This window comes from Canis lupus, chromosome 16 (genome assembly GCF_011100685.1).
Source record: "Canis lupus familiaris isolate Mischka breed German Shepherd chromosome 16, alternate assembly UU_Cfam_GSD_1.0, whole genome shotgun sequence".
Taxonomy (NCBI): Eukaryota; Metazoa; Chordata; class Mammalia; order Carnivora; family Canidae; genus Canis; species Canis lupus.
This window is the reverse complement of record NC_049237.1, coordinates 45550520-45566462: the sequence shown is the minus strand read 5'-3', so window position 1 is coordinate 45566462 and position 15943 is coordinate 45550520. Positions and strand designations below refer to the sequence as shown.

At 36.1% G+C, this 15943-nt stretch overlaps 1 protein-coding gene across 4 annotated transcripts in view; it reads left to right on the top strand.

Annotated features, from left to right (window-relative positions):
• The window catches only part of TLR3 (toll like receptor 3), a 28499-nt gene that overhangs the window by 5488 nt on the left and 7068 nt on the right, over nucleotides 1-15943 (top strand). Inside the window, exons 2-4 of one of the 4 annotated variants that reach the window (XM_038560328.1) lie at nucleotides 6376-6618; nucleotides 7980-8086; nucleotides 14032-14489. In XM_038560328.1, the coding sequence (XP_038416256.1) occupies nucleotides 14046-14489 (444 nt within the window). In that variant the 5' untranslated portion in view covers nucleotides 6376-6618; nucleotides 7980-8086; nucleotides 14032-14045. Of the gene's footprint in view, nucleotides 1-6375; nucleotides 6619-7431; nucleotides 7560-7717; nucleotides 7737-7979; nucleotides 8087-14031; nucleotides 14490-15943 lie in introns of those variants that run through there. The other 3 variants (XM_038560329.1, XM_038560331.1, XM_038560330.1) reach the window with 3 other exon arrangements.

Below are 15943 nucleotides of genomic sequence, written 5' to 3'. Positions count from 1 at the left end.
TCTAAGTTGGGTGCATAAATATTCGCAATTGTTATATGTTCTTGTTGGATTGTCTTCTTTATGGTTATATAATGCCCTTCTTTGTCTCTTTTTACAATCTTTGTTTTAAAGCCTAGTTTAGGGCAGCTGGGGTGGCTCAGTGGTTTAGCGCCGCCTTCAGCCCAGGGTGTGATCTTGGAGGCCCGGGATCAAGTCCCACATCGGGGTCCCTGCATGGAGCCTGCTTCTCCCTTGCCTGTGTCTGTCCCTCTCTCTCTGTGTGTCTCTCATGAATAAATAAAATCTTTAAGAAAAATAAAGTCTAGTTTATCTGATATAAATATTGCTACTTCCACTTTCTTTGGGGATCCATTTGCATAATATATGTTTCTCTGTCCCTTCACTTTCAATCTGCAGGTACCTTTAGGTCTAAAATTACTCTCTTGCAGGCAGCATATAGATAGGTCTTTTTTTTTTTTTAATCCATTCTGACACCCTATCTCTTTTGATTGGAGCATTAAATCCATTTACATTCAAAGTAATTATTGACATATTATTTATTGCAATTTTACTACTTGTTTTGTGGTTGTTTCTGGAGCTTTTCTCTGATCCTTTCTTGTCTTTACCACTTTTGGTCTCTGCTTTGCACTCAATGAGTTCCCTTTAATATTTCCTGCAGGGCTAGTTTAGTCACACATTCTTTTAGTTTTTGTTTCTCTGGGAAACTCTTTACTTCACCTTCTATTCTAAATGATAGTGTTCTTGGCTGAAGGTTTTTCCCTTTCAGCACTTTGAATATATCATGCCACTCCCTTCTGGCTTGCTTTGTTTCTGTTGAGAAATCTCCAGCTAACCTTATGGTTTTTTTCTCTTGTATGTTACTGTCTTCTTTTGTGTTGCTATTTTTAAGATTTTTTTCTTTATTATTATATTTTGCAAATTTAATTACAATATGTCTTGTCATTGGTCTGCTTTTGTTGATTTTGATGGGAGTTCTCTGGATGTGTGTTTCCTTCCCAAAATTAGGGAAGTTTTCTGCTATTATTTCATGAAATAAAATTTCTCCCCCTTTTGTAACTTCTTCTGAGACTCCTATAATACAATTGTTATCACATTTGATGGAATCACTGAGTTCCCTAAGTCTATTTTCATGTTCCATTATTCTTTCTTTTGTTCAGCTTCATTATTTTCCATTATTTTGTCTTCCATCTCACAAATTCATTCCTCTGCTTCTTCCAGGCAGCTCTTCATTGTATTAAGTCTGTTTCTAATCTCATCTATTGCATTTTTCATTTATGACTGATTTTTTTAACTCTTTTATCTCTGTGGTAAAAGATGTCTTCTATTCTTTTCTCAAGCCCAGGATGTATCCTTACAATTGTTGCTTTAACTTCTCTATCTTGCACGTTACTTCTATCTGTCTCTTTTAGATCTCTGGCAGTGGCTTTATTTTGTTCTTTCTTGGGGATAAATTCCTGCATCTTGGCATTTTATTCAGTCTCCGCCTTATTCTCTGTATTATAAAAGTTAGTTATGTCTTCTGCTTCTGAAAATGATGGCCTTATTAAGAGGAAATCATGTAGTTCCCAGGGCCTGGCACTTCAGGGAGTGTCTCAGTGTGTGTTGTGTGCACTCTGCTATTGTGTGCTGGCTGCTCTATCATTCAGAGCAATCATCTACAGAGGCTCACCTTTGCCCACAGTGGGCAGTGTTTGGTCCTTGGCTGGTTTTAACAAGATGTACTCTGGTCTGCTTGTTAAATGAGTCCTGACACTAACTCCACCAGAACTGAAACCTTGAGAACCCTCTGGTTGGGAGAGGCGGTGTGGATAGGGGTTTGTGCTAGTCTTCTAGGGAAGAGGACTGCCACACTGGGAATAATGAGACAAGATTGCCTGAGAAGAGCAGTTCTACCAAAGCACCGGGGGTTGGAGCTTGGTGTAACCAAGTTAGGCAGCCAGTGTTGGCATACTGAGCTGCTTCTGTCATGTGGATCTGTGTTTATGCTGGGGATCAGGGGAGGGGATTGGCACCAGCCACCTCCTTTGTTCCTGGGGCTGGGTCTCTGTGAATGCTGCCTCTCAGGGAAGCACTCTGAGAATAGTGAATAATCTCCCTCTTGTGTGCCTCAGGTGTCTCTCAGTTCACTGTTTCCAAGCCATATGCCCCTGGGTTGTTTGTCTGCCTTCTCTCCAGGAGCAGTGCAGTGCCATCAGGGCTCCATCCAAGCCAAGCCCACTGACATTGAAAACTTAAGGCTTTAAGCTCTGTTGTTTGCAAGAACTCATGAAATTCAGCCCCTCTCCTTTCCCAAGACAATAGTTTTGGGAACATATTCTCCTTGTGCATTCTCCTGTATGTTCCTTTCTCTCTCATTCTTCTCTGACCATCACTTCCTCCCCTCTGCAGCACCTCTGATCTGTTTACCCCCTAAACTGCATCTCTGCATTTTCTACCTTCTTCAGTGTAGCTCTTCTCTCCCTTTAGTTATGGAGTTAGTTTTGTCAGTCTTTAGGTTGATTCATGGTGTATTTAGGATGATGTGATAGTTATCTAGTTGTGTTTGCTGGATGAGGCACAGCCTTCCTCCTACTGTGCCACAATCTTCCTCTCCTCCCCTCCCGTTAGCATTTTGAGCATGTTTAAGAAAGATGGTTTAAAGTCTTTGTCTAGTAAATCCAGTGTCTGTGCTTTCTCAAGGAGAATGTCTGGAGATTTATATTGTTCCTTTGAATGGGCCATGATTTCTTATTTCTTTATTTGCCTTATGATTTTTTACTTGAAAATTGGATACCCGTCCCAATCCTTGCAAACCAGCTCTGTGCTAAGGCACTGCTTCATCAACTGGCTTGGTGTGTTCCAAGCTTAGGGATAAGCCTGAGATAAAAGCTTAAGGTCCATTAAGGTCTTTTCTGAGAATGCCTCTTGCCTGGGCTTGTGTGTGACTCTCTCAATTCTTCCACATACGTGGCTATTTTTGAATGTCTTAATAGCCCAAAGAATCCCATTCCAACTTCTCCCCAGGGACCTCGATGGTCAGTTATATGTACCCATCTGTCCTCTTTTGCCTCACGTGCCTCTGTATATGTAATCTTCCTGAAGCTTTCACAAACAGTGACTACTGCTTTTCCCTAAGTCTGAGATTCAAGTTAGATGAGACTACTAGTCCTTTATGAAGCCTCCAGAAAGGGTAGAACATTGCCAGTTAGTTTAATCCATAGCTGGGACTTTGGCTGCTGCATCTTCTATATGAAGACTGTGCTGAGCCAAGAGGGAGTAGGGAAATGGTGAGTAAAATTTCCACGAAATTTCCTATCATTTTTAAGGTAAATTTTTCTTGATTGGGAATTCACTTGTTGATCTTTGGCTATAAGGTTAGTTCAGCCAGTTTATTAGTTTTTGATGTTTTCACAGGATAAAACATTTTCCAAATGTCATTTTACAAATGATAGTCTGACATTTTGCAAATATCACATCTGTTATGAACTTTTGTGTAGTTAAAACAATCATTATTAAAAATTAAAAGGAAACATATTAGGCAAAAAATTTTCAATACATTTAGATGAAAGCCACTTCTGTAATATCCCAGAAACCTCTTACAGTAAATCAATTATAAGAATATGAAACCAAGTAGCAATTTGAACAAACACATACAGGTAATTTAAACACATACAGGTAAAAAAGAAATGTTACCATTTTTTGGATGCTGTTAAAGTATGTATTCAACTCTTATATTGGTTTATTTCTAGATAAAGAAAAGAATAAGACTAGCATTTTATATAGCCTACAAACTCTGTATTGAGGTTTTCTGAACTTTATTAGGTTTATGTATTTTAGCTCTATATCCTTATCATAGGAAACTTTTCCTTGCCCCACCTTTATTCCACTTTTACTTCATACTTTTTAAGGACTGGTTCCCATATTCTTATTATAAACCATCTCATGAAACAGATTGAGCTTCCTCCTAGGTAAAAATCAAGAAGTGTGGTCAAAAGCAAGTGTCCAGCCTTTCCAACTCTGGGCTTTCTTTTTAACTTCCCCTGTTGATTTAAAATTTGCATTATAAAATAGAGACCAATTTCGTGAGCATTAGTTCTCACCAAAGACCAGTTCAATATGATTATACTAAGTTATTAGTTGCTTTTGACACTTTAAACTTTCTTGTGTTAAGTGTGATTGGCTTTGTCTGCCATTTATGACTCCATTCTTTGGATGCCCGGTGGACAGCAGCTTACCAAATTTAATTAAGATGTTTAAAGTGTAGAATCATAGTGAATTTGGGTCTAGAATTTTATTTTTTATTTTAATAAATGAATATTAAGTTCAAGGCATACGGTTTAAAGAGCCCTTAGCCATACCATGGGACTGTCCGTAAAGGACAGTGAAATCCTATTCGTATTAACGCATTTCACAGGTTTATAAGAGACTGAAAGATATCACCATTTTCAACTACCTTGAAAAATTACTAAATAAATAAGTAAGCAAGTTTAGGTTAAACCAGAAGCTCTGTGTGTCATATGTTGGTTTCTTTTTCAGAAGGGAAGTTCAAGTTTCATTTTGCTCAGTACTTGTTAGAGTAGTAGGAAGAACATAGCATTATTTCCTCTCTTGTTAAAATTCTTGCTGAGTTGTCTGGATGAGCTTAATTTAAAACAACTGAAGTCATTGAGCAGACATGGAAATGACACTGGTAAGAGGAACTGTACTTTTACATTAGAAAAAGAGTTTAGATACCAAAGAGGAGAGAGAGAGAGAGAAATGCCTGCAGAAATTTCAGATGGTACAGAGTAGGATCATGTCTGTTTCCAAAGGTGGCTATGAAGGGAGACCAGTGAGCACGATTTAAAATGCCTACCTAGCTAGTGCTCTGAGGCAAACTTAACTCTTTACCTAGGTCCATAGTACATTAATCACATTACAAACCCATGAGAAGTTTTAATGATGAAAAGGTATGCCCTTACTTGGGCTTCCTGTTAACACAGGGATTAGTTAGTCCAGTAGATTGGTTAGTCCAATTTATTGTGGAGATTCTTAAGAACCATGTTAAATTAAACCTGTGCATGATATTGACTCTTAAATACCCAAATACCAGCAGCTCCCTGACAATTGGATATTCAGTGCTGACCCAAGTTTAAATATTCCTCAATAACCAGTTCTCTATTTGGACCTCATCAGATCCGGCAATAGTATAATTATTTTGTCTGATATTAACCTGTTTTTTCACATAGTCTGTTCTCTGCACAATATCAACTTGTATATATGTTGTCAGAAATTACAACAATGCAATCTTCATGTTTAAGTTAATTTATATGAGAAATTGTAAACATTGTCTCATATAGCCTTCAGTAGTCTAGTTTTATAGATATTGTTGATGATGAAAACAATAATTAAGCCTTCCTTTACAAATCCTATGATGAAATAAATAGACTTCCTAGTGATTATACATTGTATTCAATCATCAAAAAATTCTTTGCCTAGCATTAAAAAGGCTGTAATTGCCCTTTAAAAACAATGTCTAATGTATCAATAATTATTATTAGGAGCAGGCAGAGAAGGGCAGAGGGTCTTTGGTTCCATAAATATACAAATAGTAAGTTACCAATTACATTCAGCTTATAGCTGCCGGACTCTGAAATTTGCTGTTTTTATCAAACCATTCTTTCAGATTCTTTGCATATACATCTTACTCAATTTTCATTAACAAGTACTTGCTCAAGTTGAAGGAGGAAACTATAAAATTTATAAATTTTAGTAAAATCACTAAAATTTAATAAATTTAAGGGATTTTGGCTTCTAGAAAGCTATAGATCTTGTCTGCCCTGGGGATAATGCAGCTTCATTTTTATCCTGAGATTGGCTTATCTATCATACTGCAAAATACCAAAAAATATTGGACTTGTAATTTTACATTTATGGAGATATATCACAAACAACTTTGATTTAATTCTTTTAAAAAGGGAAAAAAATGAGTCTTGTCATTGTAGCACCTACTGCCATAATAGCTAAATAAGTTAATGCATGATTAAGGAATCTACAGTGGAGGGAAACTGACCTGTGATGTATTCAGAAACTAGCAAGAATTGAGGACATTAATATCTCTATGTAAACTGATTGTTGCATTATGAACTAATCGATAAAAAGCATTTGGAAAAAGCCATTCATTAGTTCAATCAACGTTATGGAAAGCCTAATATACACAAGGAGTCATAAAGCATAAAAGATGGGTGTGTTGGACTGTAGAGGGAATGTTTTTCATTTATCTATGCATGTATGATGCATAACATACCACTCAGGTTGTTTTTTTTTTGTTTTTTGTTTTTGTCTTTTTTTTTTTTTTTTTTTTTTTTTTGTGGTTTAAAACAATGCCAGTTATTTATTTGTTTACGTCTCCTGTAGTTTTGGCAGGACCTGGGGACAACTCATCTCTACTCCATGTGGCACCTGCCCATGTGACTTAATTGGGATCAGAAGATCCACTCCCATTATGACTTACTCATATGGACAGCAAGTTGAGGCTGGCTGTCTTCTAGGTGCTCAGTGGAGTTGTTGACCAGACTTTCAGTTCTCTTCCATGTTGCCTTTGCAGAAGGCTGGGTTGGGCTTCTAACCACACAGCAGCTGAGTTCAGAAAGAAAGATGGTAAGTGCCAATGTGCAAAAGCTTATCAAGTCTTGGCTTACATCATGCTTAATAATATCCTATTGGCCAACTCTAGTCACATGGCCAAACCCAGAGTCAATGTGGGAAAAAATAATGTAAAAGTCTGAATACTGAAGAGGAGCCTGGTTCCTTGGAGGCCAAAGTACCAGCCTTCCATGGAAGAGTGGCTAGAGAGTCATAATACAAAGAATATACCCTGTTCTGCTTCAAGGAGCTCATGGAGAAGAAACTTTTGAATACTGTTCATGTTTTACTGCATATCACAATGGTAGACGTGGGAGACAATTGTTTACTCAGTACAATGGTTTGCTTATGGTATTATATTATAGATAGGACAAATGAAAAATCAGGAAAGCATGACCATGAGCCCAGTGACCACAATGTGGTCCAATTAAGCTGAGGCCCAAGGGAAGACATGTTGCATCACGATACAAACCTATTTCTTGCTGTCAGTTCTGCAATCAAGTCAAGCTAGTGACATGTTTTAAATATTCCAGGCTGTTTTATTACTCTTCTTGTCTGAGTAGTGAAGCACTGTGGTAACTTGTGGTATATTCTTAGGCAAACCCTTCACCATGCTAGGTTTCCTCATTTCTCAAACAAGGGAGTTGAAATTAGGTGATCTCTACAGCTCCTTCTAAGTGTTATATTTTACTATATAAAATATAGCTAGTAACATTAAATCCTCTGATATCAATAATGGGAAGTGTGTTCGTTTCCTGATAAGCACATTCCTTTAACTAGTCAATAAAGTTTACTGAAAACTACCGGGTGAATCTGGACTTCTGTGTGCAGATCTGTTTACCCCCTAGCAGACTCTGACTGTGGAAGCTGGAGTGGCATGAATTAGGGCTGGCTTTTGGATTTGCCATAGCCAGCAATTCCTCTATTGTGAACTCGGTGTCTTCTTGGATCAAAAGGTTAATTTCTGCATTACTTACCTTCCCGGGTTGCTAAGAAGATAAGAGAAGTGAAAGTACTTAGCTTTGATTAAGGATTGAGGTTTTTTTTTCTGTCACTCTGACCACACTCTGGAGGTTCTGACAGTTTTGCACAGCCTTTGGGAAAAAAAAAAAAACAGAGGAATTCACTCTCAGGTATCTACTAACATCTGGAGCACTAGCCCTGCCCACACCAAGAAGGGAGGTTCCACTTTTTCAACTTCTCTGTTACTAAATCTAAATCTGTGACCCTTTTAAGGGACTGCCTGAAGAAAAAAAAGCAAGACATTTTTAAGAAGCAATTTAATAGTTCTCTTGCTGATATTGTGTTTTTTTTTTTTCCCTTTGCCTTTCTTAGAATCCAAGAACTTGAAGTTTTTTTCCCTTTTCTTTTTTTAGTTTCACTTTCGAGATCGCAGGAAATCTTCCATTCTTCCCTGGTGAAAATAACTGGATTTGGACTAATGAAAAAAAGGAATGGTCAGCCGTTATCAGAGCAAATGAAGGTATATTTTTAAAATTCTTACTGGGAGAGGATCCCTCGTTAGCTCGAGCTGGGACTGCACGTTGGTTTTAGCATTCTTTGGTCTTTCTTTGATCTGGTGCTTGAAATCTAGTCAGAATCAACAAGGAGAATAGAAGAGAGCTGATAGAGGTGTAGAGAGAAGTGTATCCTAACCCAGAATATACATAATAGCAAGAATTTATAATTAACATTCTGAAATATCTTATGCAGTAATTAATTTTTTTTTCCTATGTGGAGTTCTGTACCTGGAAAAGCTCATTAGGAAATCCATGGAAATTATTTCGTAACAACCTTTGAAACAAATCATATCTTTGTCTTACATTAGCTACAGAGCCTTGTGAGCTTGAAAGAGTTTATCTCCTTCCCTCAGTTTTGTTGTCTGGAGAGGAGATAGGAGCTGGCCTTTTGTGATCATGTGCTTGAAAAAAGAGAAAACACTTCAAGTGTTCCTGGGAGTACCAAAGTGGCTTTCTTTGACCTCATAAAGGAAAAGTGGAGAAGGTGACAAGTAGAAAGGCATTTAGGTGTACAGGAAGATGAGAAAGTAACACTGGCAAATGCAGGCGAGTCAGACGAAATCCAAGTCAGCCTCAGGCCATGCTGGTTCAGTAAGTTACCTCCCATTTTTACAGTAGGATTGTGTGTCCGCGGTTAACTGTATCTGTATACATTCAGGGGGAAAAATTATTGCGAAGTGCTCAAACCAAACTGGAGAAGCCAAACTAAATAGTAGCTGGCTCTAAGTAGCCTGGATCCAGACTCCATGACTTTCTCATGATACAATATTATCTCCCACTTGGACAGAGACTTGGAATTCTATGCACCTTTGTAAAATTGCAAGGCCCACTCGATATCTATTTTTCCATCTTTTCAGCTTTCTTTGCTTCTACTACGTCACACTCAATAGCAGTTTTTTCCCTTCTATTTCATCCTCTATTTTCATTTGTTTCACTGAAGCAAATTCCAGAATAATTTTTTCATACAGTTTGCATAGTTATAAACTTCCTGAATCTTTGCATATTCTCCTTATCTTGAGCTGTTCAGCTGGAAATGAAATTTTTGGATCAAAATTATCTCCCCTGATCATTTCGAAAGCTAATCACTATTGCTTTCTAGTGGCTAGGGTTGCTGATGAAAGTTTTCTATCAATCAGGACCTTTTTCTTCTGGAAGTATTTGATTGTATGCTCTCCTTTGAAAGTTTTGGGACTTTTTTCTTGTGAATGGCTACAATCCTGAAATTTCATAAGATTCTCTCTGTGGATTTTCCTTTTTCACTCCCCCTGCCTGTAATTTGGTACGTCTTTTCCATGTGATGAATATATTTTCAGATCTGGGAATGTTTTACAGTCCTTCAGGGATATTCTTAGTAAAGAGATTAGTCCTTTTCAGTAATTCTGATCTCTATTTATAGCCCTACCAGAAGAGATAAATGTCCCCAGACAAGGAGGAGAATATATTGCAGGGACTGTAGGTTTGAGTTGGTAAGGAAAAGTAGAAGCACTCATGGTACAGGGAAGAGAGATTTGGGAGGATCTCAGAGAGGTGAGGTTTGGGGAGTTGGTTCCAGATTTCCAGAATGTACCGTTTCCAGCCCCACATGTTTCATGTACCTGAGCAATTTGGTGAGGGGCATCCTAGCTGGCCTGCACTGGTGATGTTTGTCATAGCCTATAAATATAAAAACTGTATCTAGCTTTAATGATACTCAGTACCAGTATTATAAAGAAACTGACTTTTTTTTCTATTTCTGAGAACTAGATTAGAATTAAAAGTAAAACTACTATTTTTAAAAAGCCTACTAGAACAATTATAAATACACTGGCTCTATTTTCCTACAATTAATCATCAAAAATGACTTTATTCTTTAAAACTTATCTGGAATTTTTCTTGTGACATGACTTTTAGAAATTATGGAAAAACTTAAATTATTTAAATATCATTTTTATTGATCTATCTCCATACATTGACAATCTATTTGATTTTTTTAAATATCTGAAAATGAAATTAAGTAAATGATCATACCAAAGAATATCACATTAGGAACCTATCCCACCAAAATAAAGTTGTGACTATTTACAGAGATAAGAGTTTTTCTTGAGTTAATTAATTGCCCATGGAAAGCTATTCATTCAACATGTATTTATTCAATATTTGCTATGTTCCAGTCATTTTCCTAGATACAGGCAAAGCAGTACAGTGTAAAAACAACCACGTCCTCTACTATTATAGCTTTATACTCCACTCAGGTGGAATAATGAATTAAATAAGTAAAATTATTTCAGATAATTCCTATTAACCATGGCATGGGAAAGGCAATCTAGGAAAAGAATAACAAATGGGAGGATTTACACTTCTGACTTCAATGTTTACTATAAAGCCATAGTAATCAAAACAATGTGATGGTGGCCTAAGAACTGACAGGTATTTCTGTGTAGGAGAGTTGAGAGCCCAGATATAGACCCACACTTAAATCCACCCACATTTATTTGGTTTTTAAGAAGGATCCTGAAGCAATCCAGTGGGGAAAGGAAAAAAAAGTGACAAACTGGATGTGCAACTGAAAAAAAAATGAACCTTGACTCCTCCTTCACATCATACACAAAATTTTATTACAGAGAGACCACAGGCCTTAACCTAACATCTAAAACCATACTTTTATTTTTTTTAAAAAAGAACAATTTGGGAGTAGGCTAAGTTTCTTAGACAGAACACAGAAAGTAGTAATAATTAAAAAATGATAAATTAGACTTTACCATGATTCTGAAGATACAATCACTCATTAAGAAAATGAGTAGATAGGCCACAAAATAGGAGAAAACACTCACAAATATAAATCTGACAATGGACTAATACATATGTATATAAAAAATTCCTGTAATGCAATAATAAATAAGAAACAACCTAATTTAAAAAATAAGTGAAATCTTCAAATATATAAGGGAAGATATACAAATGGATAATCAGCAAATAAAAATTGTTAAATAGGGACACTTGGGTGGCTCAGCGGTTGAGCATCTGCCTTTGACTAGGGCATGATCCTGGGTCCTGGGATCGAGTCCCATCAGGCTCCCTGCATGGAGCCTGCTTCTCCCTCTGCCTGTGTCTCTGCCTCTCTCTGTGTGTCTCTCATGAATAAATAAACACAATCTTTAAAAAAAATAGTTAAATATCACTAGCCAGCAAGGAAATGAAAATTAAAACCATAATGAGATATTACAGCACACTCACCAGGATGACTGAAAAATAATAATACCAAATGTTGGTAAAGATGTAAAATGGTACAAACTTCATTAAAAGATCTGGCAGTTTCTTATAAAAGTAACTATATCCTATCTTACCAAATACCCAGCAATTCCAGTCACAAGTAATTATCCCAAAGAAATCAAGTATATATATGTCCATAAAAACATATCTAAAGATATTTATAGTAAATTAATTCATACTAGTGAAAAACTTCACACAATTCATGTGTCTAATAATATCAGCCTGGATAAAATATATTTATACAATGGAATACCATTTAGTTTAAAAAAAAACTCCCAATATGCAACACGGATGAACTTCAAAAAGTTCACTTGAGTGAAAGAAGCCTCATTTAAGAGAGTGAATGTGATTCCATTGATAGGAGGTTATAAGTCACTTAACAATATAGTAGAAGAGAGTCAGAGTTATGATGGTCTTTGGGAGACAGGGATTAGAATGAACCAGAAGGGGATGAGGGATCTCTTTAGGGTATGGGTTACACGGATGTATACATGTGTCAAAAATCAGAGAATTTTGTATGTACACCAAAGATTTGTACATTTCAGTGTATGCAAATTTTATATCAAAAGAAAAACTCTATTAAAAAAACTTTTAAATACTGAACTGGAGGTAGCAATGCACACTCTTTAGACGGAAAGGTACTGATGTTGCAGTATACTTCGGTGAACTGGTAGATAGAGGATGGATAGATGGGTAGATATATGATAACACTAGCGTGTTCACTGTAAAATTCTGTGAGTTGTGCTGTTGTCTAGGGTTTTTCATTAGAAATGCTGAAAAAAAAGATAACATGGTATATAGCCATATTCTGCTTGAATGGAAATGAGCAAATCCTGCTAAAGGACAAGATGTGGATCAATCTCACAAACCTAAATTGGAGTTTTTAAAAAAAGGCATACAATGATACATGGTGCACAATGCTGTTAACACATGTAATACAAATGCAAGTTAATTTAATCTTTCTGTATATGAAATAATGAAGTGCTTGTCTGGGGAAGGAGGAGGTGGTGTCTGGGCAGGAGCATAAGGGAGGTTTCTGGGGGGCTCATTGTGCTCTATTTCTCAAAATGAGTGGCGAATGTACTGACATGCTCTTTATGAAAATTCAAAAAGCTGTTCATTCATCATCTGTGTACTGTTCTGTATGTATTTAAAATATAATTACTAGAATTTAAAAAGTATATATAATGCAAATCCTGATACAAAAAGCTGAGCTTATATCTAGAAATAGAGAATTAAAAGATAAAAAGGTGGAATATAAAAGGAAATTTTTTTACTGTTTATTTATTTATTAGAGAGAGAGAGCAAGAGTGCAAGTGAGGGGGAGAGGGGCAGAGGGAGAAAATCCTTAAGCAGATTCCCCACTGAGCATGGAGCCTGACGTGGGGCTGGATACCACAACCCTGACCTGAGCTGAAACCAAGAGTTGGATGCTTAACTGACTGAGTCATCCAAGTGGCCCTGAAGAGGGAACTTTAAATACAAATAAGATCACACAGAAGGGTCAATGTCTGCCTAAAAGTGGTTCCAAAGGAGAGAACACAGGAAAAGAAAGAGTGGAAATGATCCAAAGAATAATAGAAAAAGAAATCTAAAAATTTAAGGAAGACATGAGTCCTCAGATTGAAAATGCCTGAGAGTGTATAGCTACATTTTGGAGGAAAGATTTAGCATGAAATATCCTTGTGAATCTTACAATACCAAGGAAAAAGAAAAGATACTTACAAAGAGGAGAAGGAGAGTAAAATAAAGGTATCTTTCATATAAAGGAAAGAAAACCAGATGGGCATGCTTTCTTTTTAGCAACAATGAATACTAGAAGACAGTGGAATAATGCCTTCAGGATTTTGCATAAAAAGTATTTTGAACCTCAAATAGCCTACACATCAAAATCATATGACAAGAGAACAAAAACAGATATTCAAGAACTTGAAAGATAAAACTTCCTATAAATATTTTGGAGAGGGATCCCTCAGTGGTGCAGGGGTTTGGTGCCTGCCTTTGGCCCAGGGCGCGATCCTGGAGACTCGGGATCGAATCCCACGTTGGGCTCCCGGTGCATGGAGCCTGCTTCTCCCTCTGCCTATGTCTCTGCCTCTCTCTCTGTGTGACTATCATAAATTTAAAAAAAAAAAATCTTTAAAAAATATTTTGGAGAGAGAGGGGGAAGGGCTATTCAAGGAGATACTTGAGTAAAAAAAAAAAAAAATTCAAGAAAGAAGGTACTAAAAACCATGATAGTGGCATTCACCCAGGAATACAACAGTGGAATGGATTCCAAGATGATAACCAAATAACCGGTGTTAGACATATCCCTCCAAATTGGCCATTCACCCAAAAGTATGATTAAAAAACTAATTTATCTTGGTTTATAGAAATCACATATAGTGCTTCTTTCAATAAGACGCGTTGAAACTGAATTGGGGGTGAAGAGTGAAGAGGGAGTTGTATGCCCCATTTTTTTTTACTTTTCTGTGCTATTTGACTTATTTCTATTTGATGTATTGCTTGTATAATACATGCTTGTATTATCATAGAAGTTGCGAGTAAAAAGATGATACGTCGTCACTTTTGGTTATCTATTTTATAAGAAATATACCAATGCGTATGAAAGCCTATGTTATTAATATTATCTCTTACCTGTTGACATTTCTTTTAGAGGGGAGGAGAATCATGAGCCAGAGTTTGCTTTATCATATCTACTCCTTTTTGGGACTGTTGCCTTTTTGGATACTGTGTACATCCTCTACCAATAAATGTGTTGTTAGACATGAAGTAGCTGACTGTAGTCACCTGAAGTTGACTCAAGTGCCTGATGACCTCCCAGCAAACATAACAGTGTTGAATCTCACCCATAATCAGCTCAGAAGATTACCACCTGCCAATTTTACAAGATATAGTCAACTTACTATCTTGGATGGAGGTTTTAACTCCATCTCAAAACTGGAGCCAGAATTGTGCCAAAAACTACCCTTGTTGGAAATTTTGAACCTCCAACACAATGAGCTATCTCACCTTTCAGATCAAACTTTTGTCTTCTGCGTGAATTTGACTGAACTCCATCTAATGTCCAATTCAATCAAGATCATTCAAAATAATCCTTTTCGAAGCCTGAAGGTAAGATGACAATGTTCATCTCCATATAAGAAATTAAAAATACGTTATCTCATGGTAAGTCTTCAAGTCATTTATGCATGTTTAAACTTCATATCTAAATATCAAGGTGAGAAAATAGAAAACTAATCTTCAGTGGGAAGAGGGGGACCCACATACAAATATGGCCATTTATGTTTGAAAATGTTTGCAAAAGAGGAAATAGCATCTTAAATCAATTTCAGTATTAATTGTAAAGAACTTTGCCTCTCTTGCTCCCTCCCATTAAAAATACAACTTAGAGACAAGAGGTAGGGATCAAAGAATCTGTTCTGTCATAACCGGGAGAATCAGAATATCCCACAAGGAACAGCATAAACTCTTAATGCTGCTGATTTAGTACCTGAAGTAATTTAAAAAAAATGCCACATCCAAATTCTGACTTAAATAAAGTTAACAAACTGATGCATGATAAAGCAAATTTTTTAATTAAAAATTCTGTAATCTTGATTTAATATCTTTACAATACTGCTTTACCAATGGCTGCCATCTTTTTTTTTCAAAACTTTGCTTGAATTTTACATCTGTGAAAATATATGTTCTTGTGTCTCAATTTGAGACAATTATTGAATACTTTTCTTAAACCAAAGCCACTTTAAAACTTTGTTTTCTTCATTTTATAGACCTAGAAAAAATTTGGCATTTCTATGACCTCATATGCCAAGAATAGTGTACGAACTTAAATAGTTTAGAAATATTTATAAAATGATTTTGCTCCCTAGTGATTTGAAAATTCTTTCTTGTGCCTCCTTAGATTCTGAAGTGGGTGAAATGTCTTTGGACTCAAAAACCTCAAAATTTGGTTAGAGTAATCCTTAGCAAAATATTCTTTTTAAAAAAAAAAATAAAAAGCAAAGTAAAAGTCTTACTCTCTTTAATATGCATTACATAAGACTTTGCCCAAATATATATCAACTGGTCATTACCTTTTACCTGAGTGGAAGTTTATGTGTTAAAAATAGCACAAGGGTGATAAAATGTCCCACAGCACTGACAAAACAAACAAAAATAAATATTCTGTACTAGTTATCATGCAAAACTTATATAACTGTCAATCGTTCTCAATATAAAAATCATTTTAGGACTTCATGGACAGCAAAGTTCTAGTCATACTTTTTTTAAAGGACAGTTTTTTCTTTTTTTTCCAGTCGTTTAGTTTCAAGGCTAATGCATGATACTCTATGTTTGTTAAGCCACGTGAATATTCCTTACATGATAAAGAAATGCCTATTATAAATAAATGCTTATTATGAATAGTCCTTATATCATGAATAATAAGTTTACATCCTTTTACTTTGGTAAGAGAAATAAAATGATTCTTTTTTATTTTTATTTTTTTCAAGATTTTATTTATTTATTCATGAGAGATGTAGAGAGAGAGGCAGAGACATAGGCAGAGGGAGAAGCAGGCTTTCTTT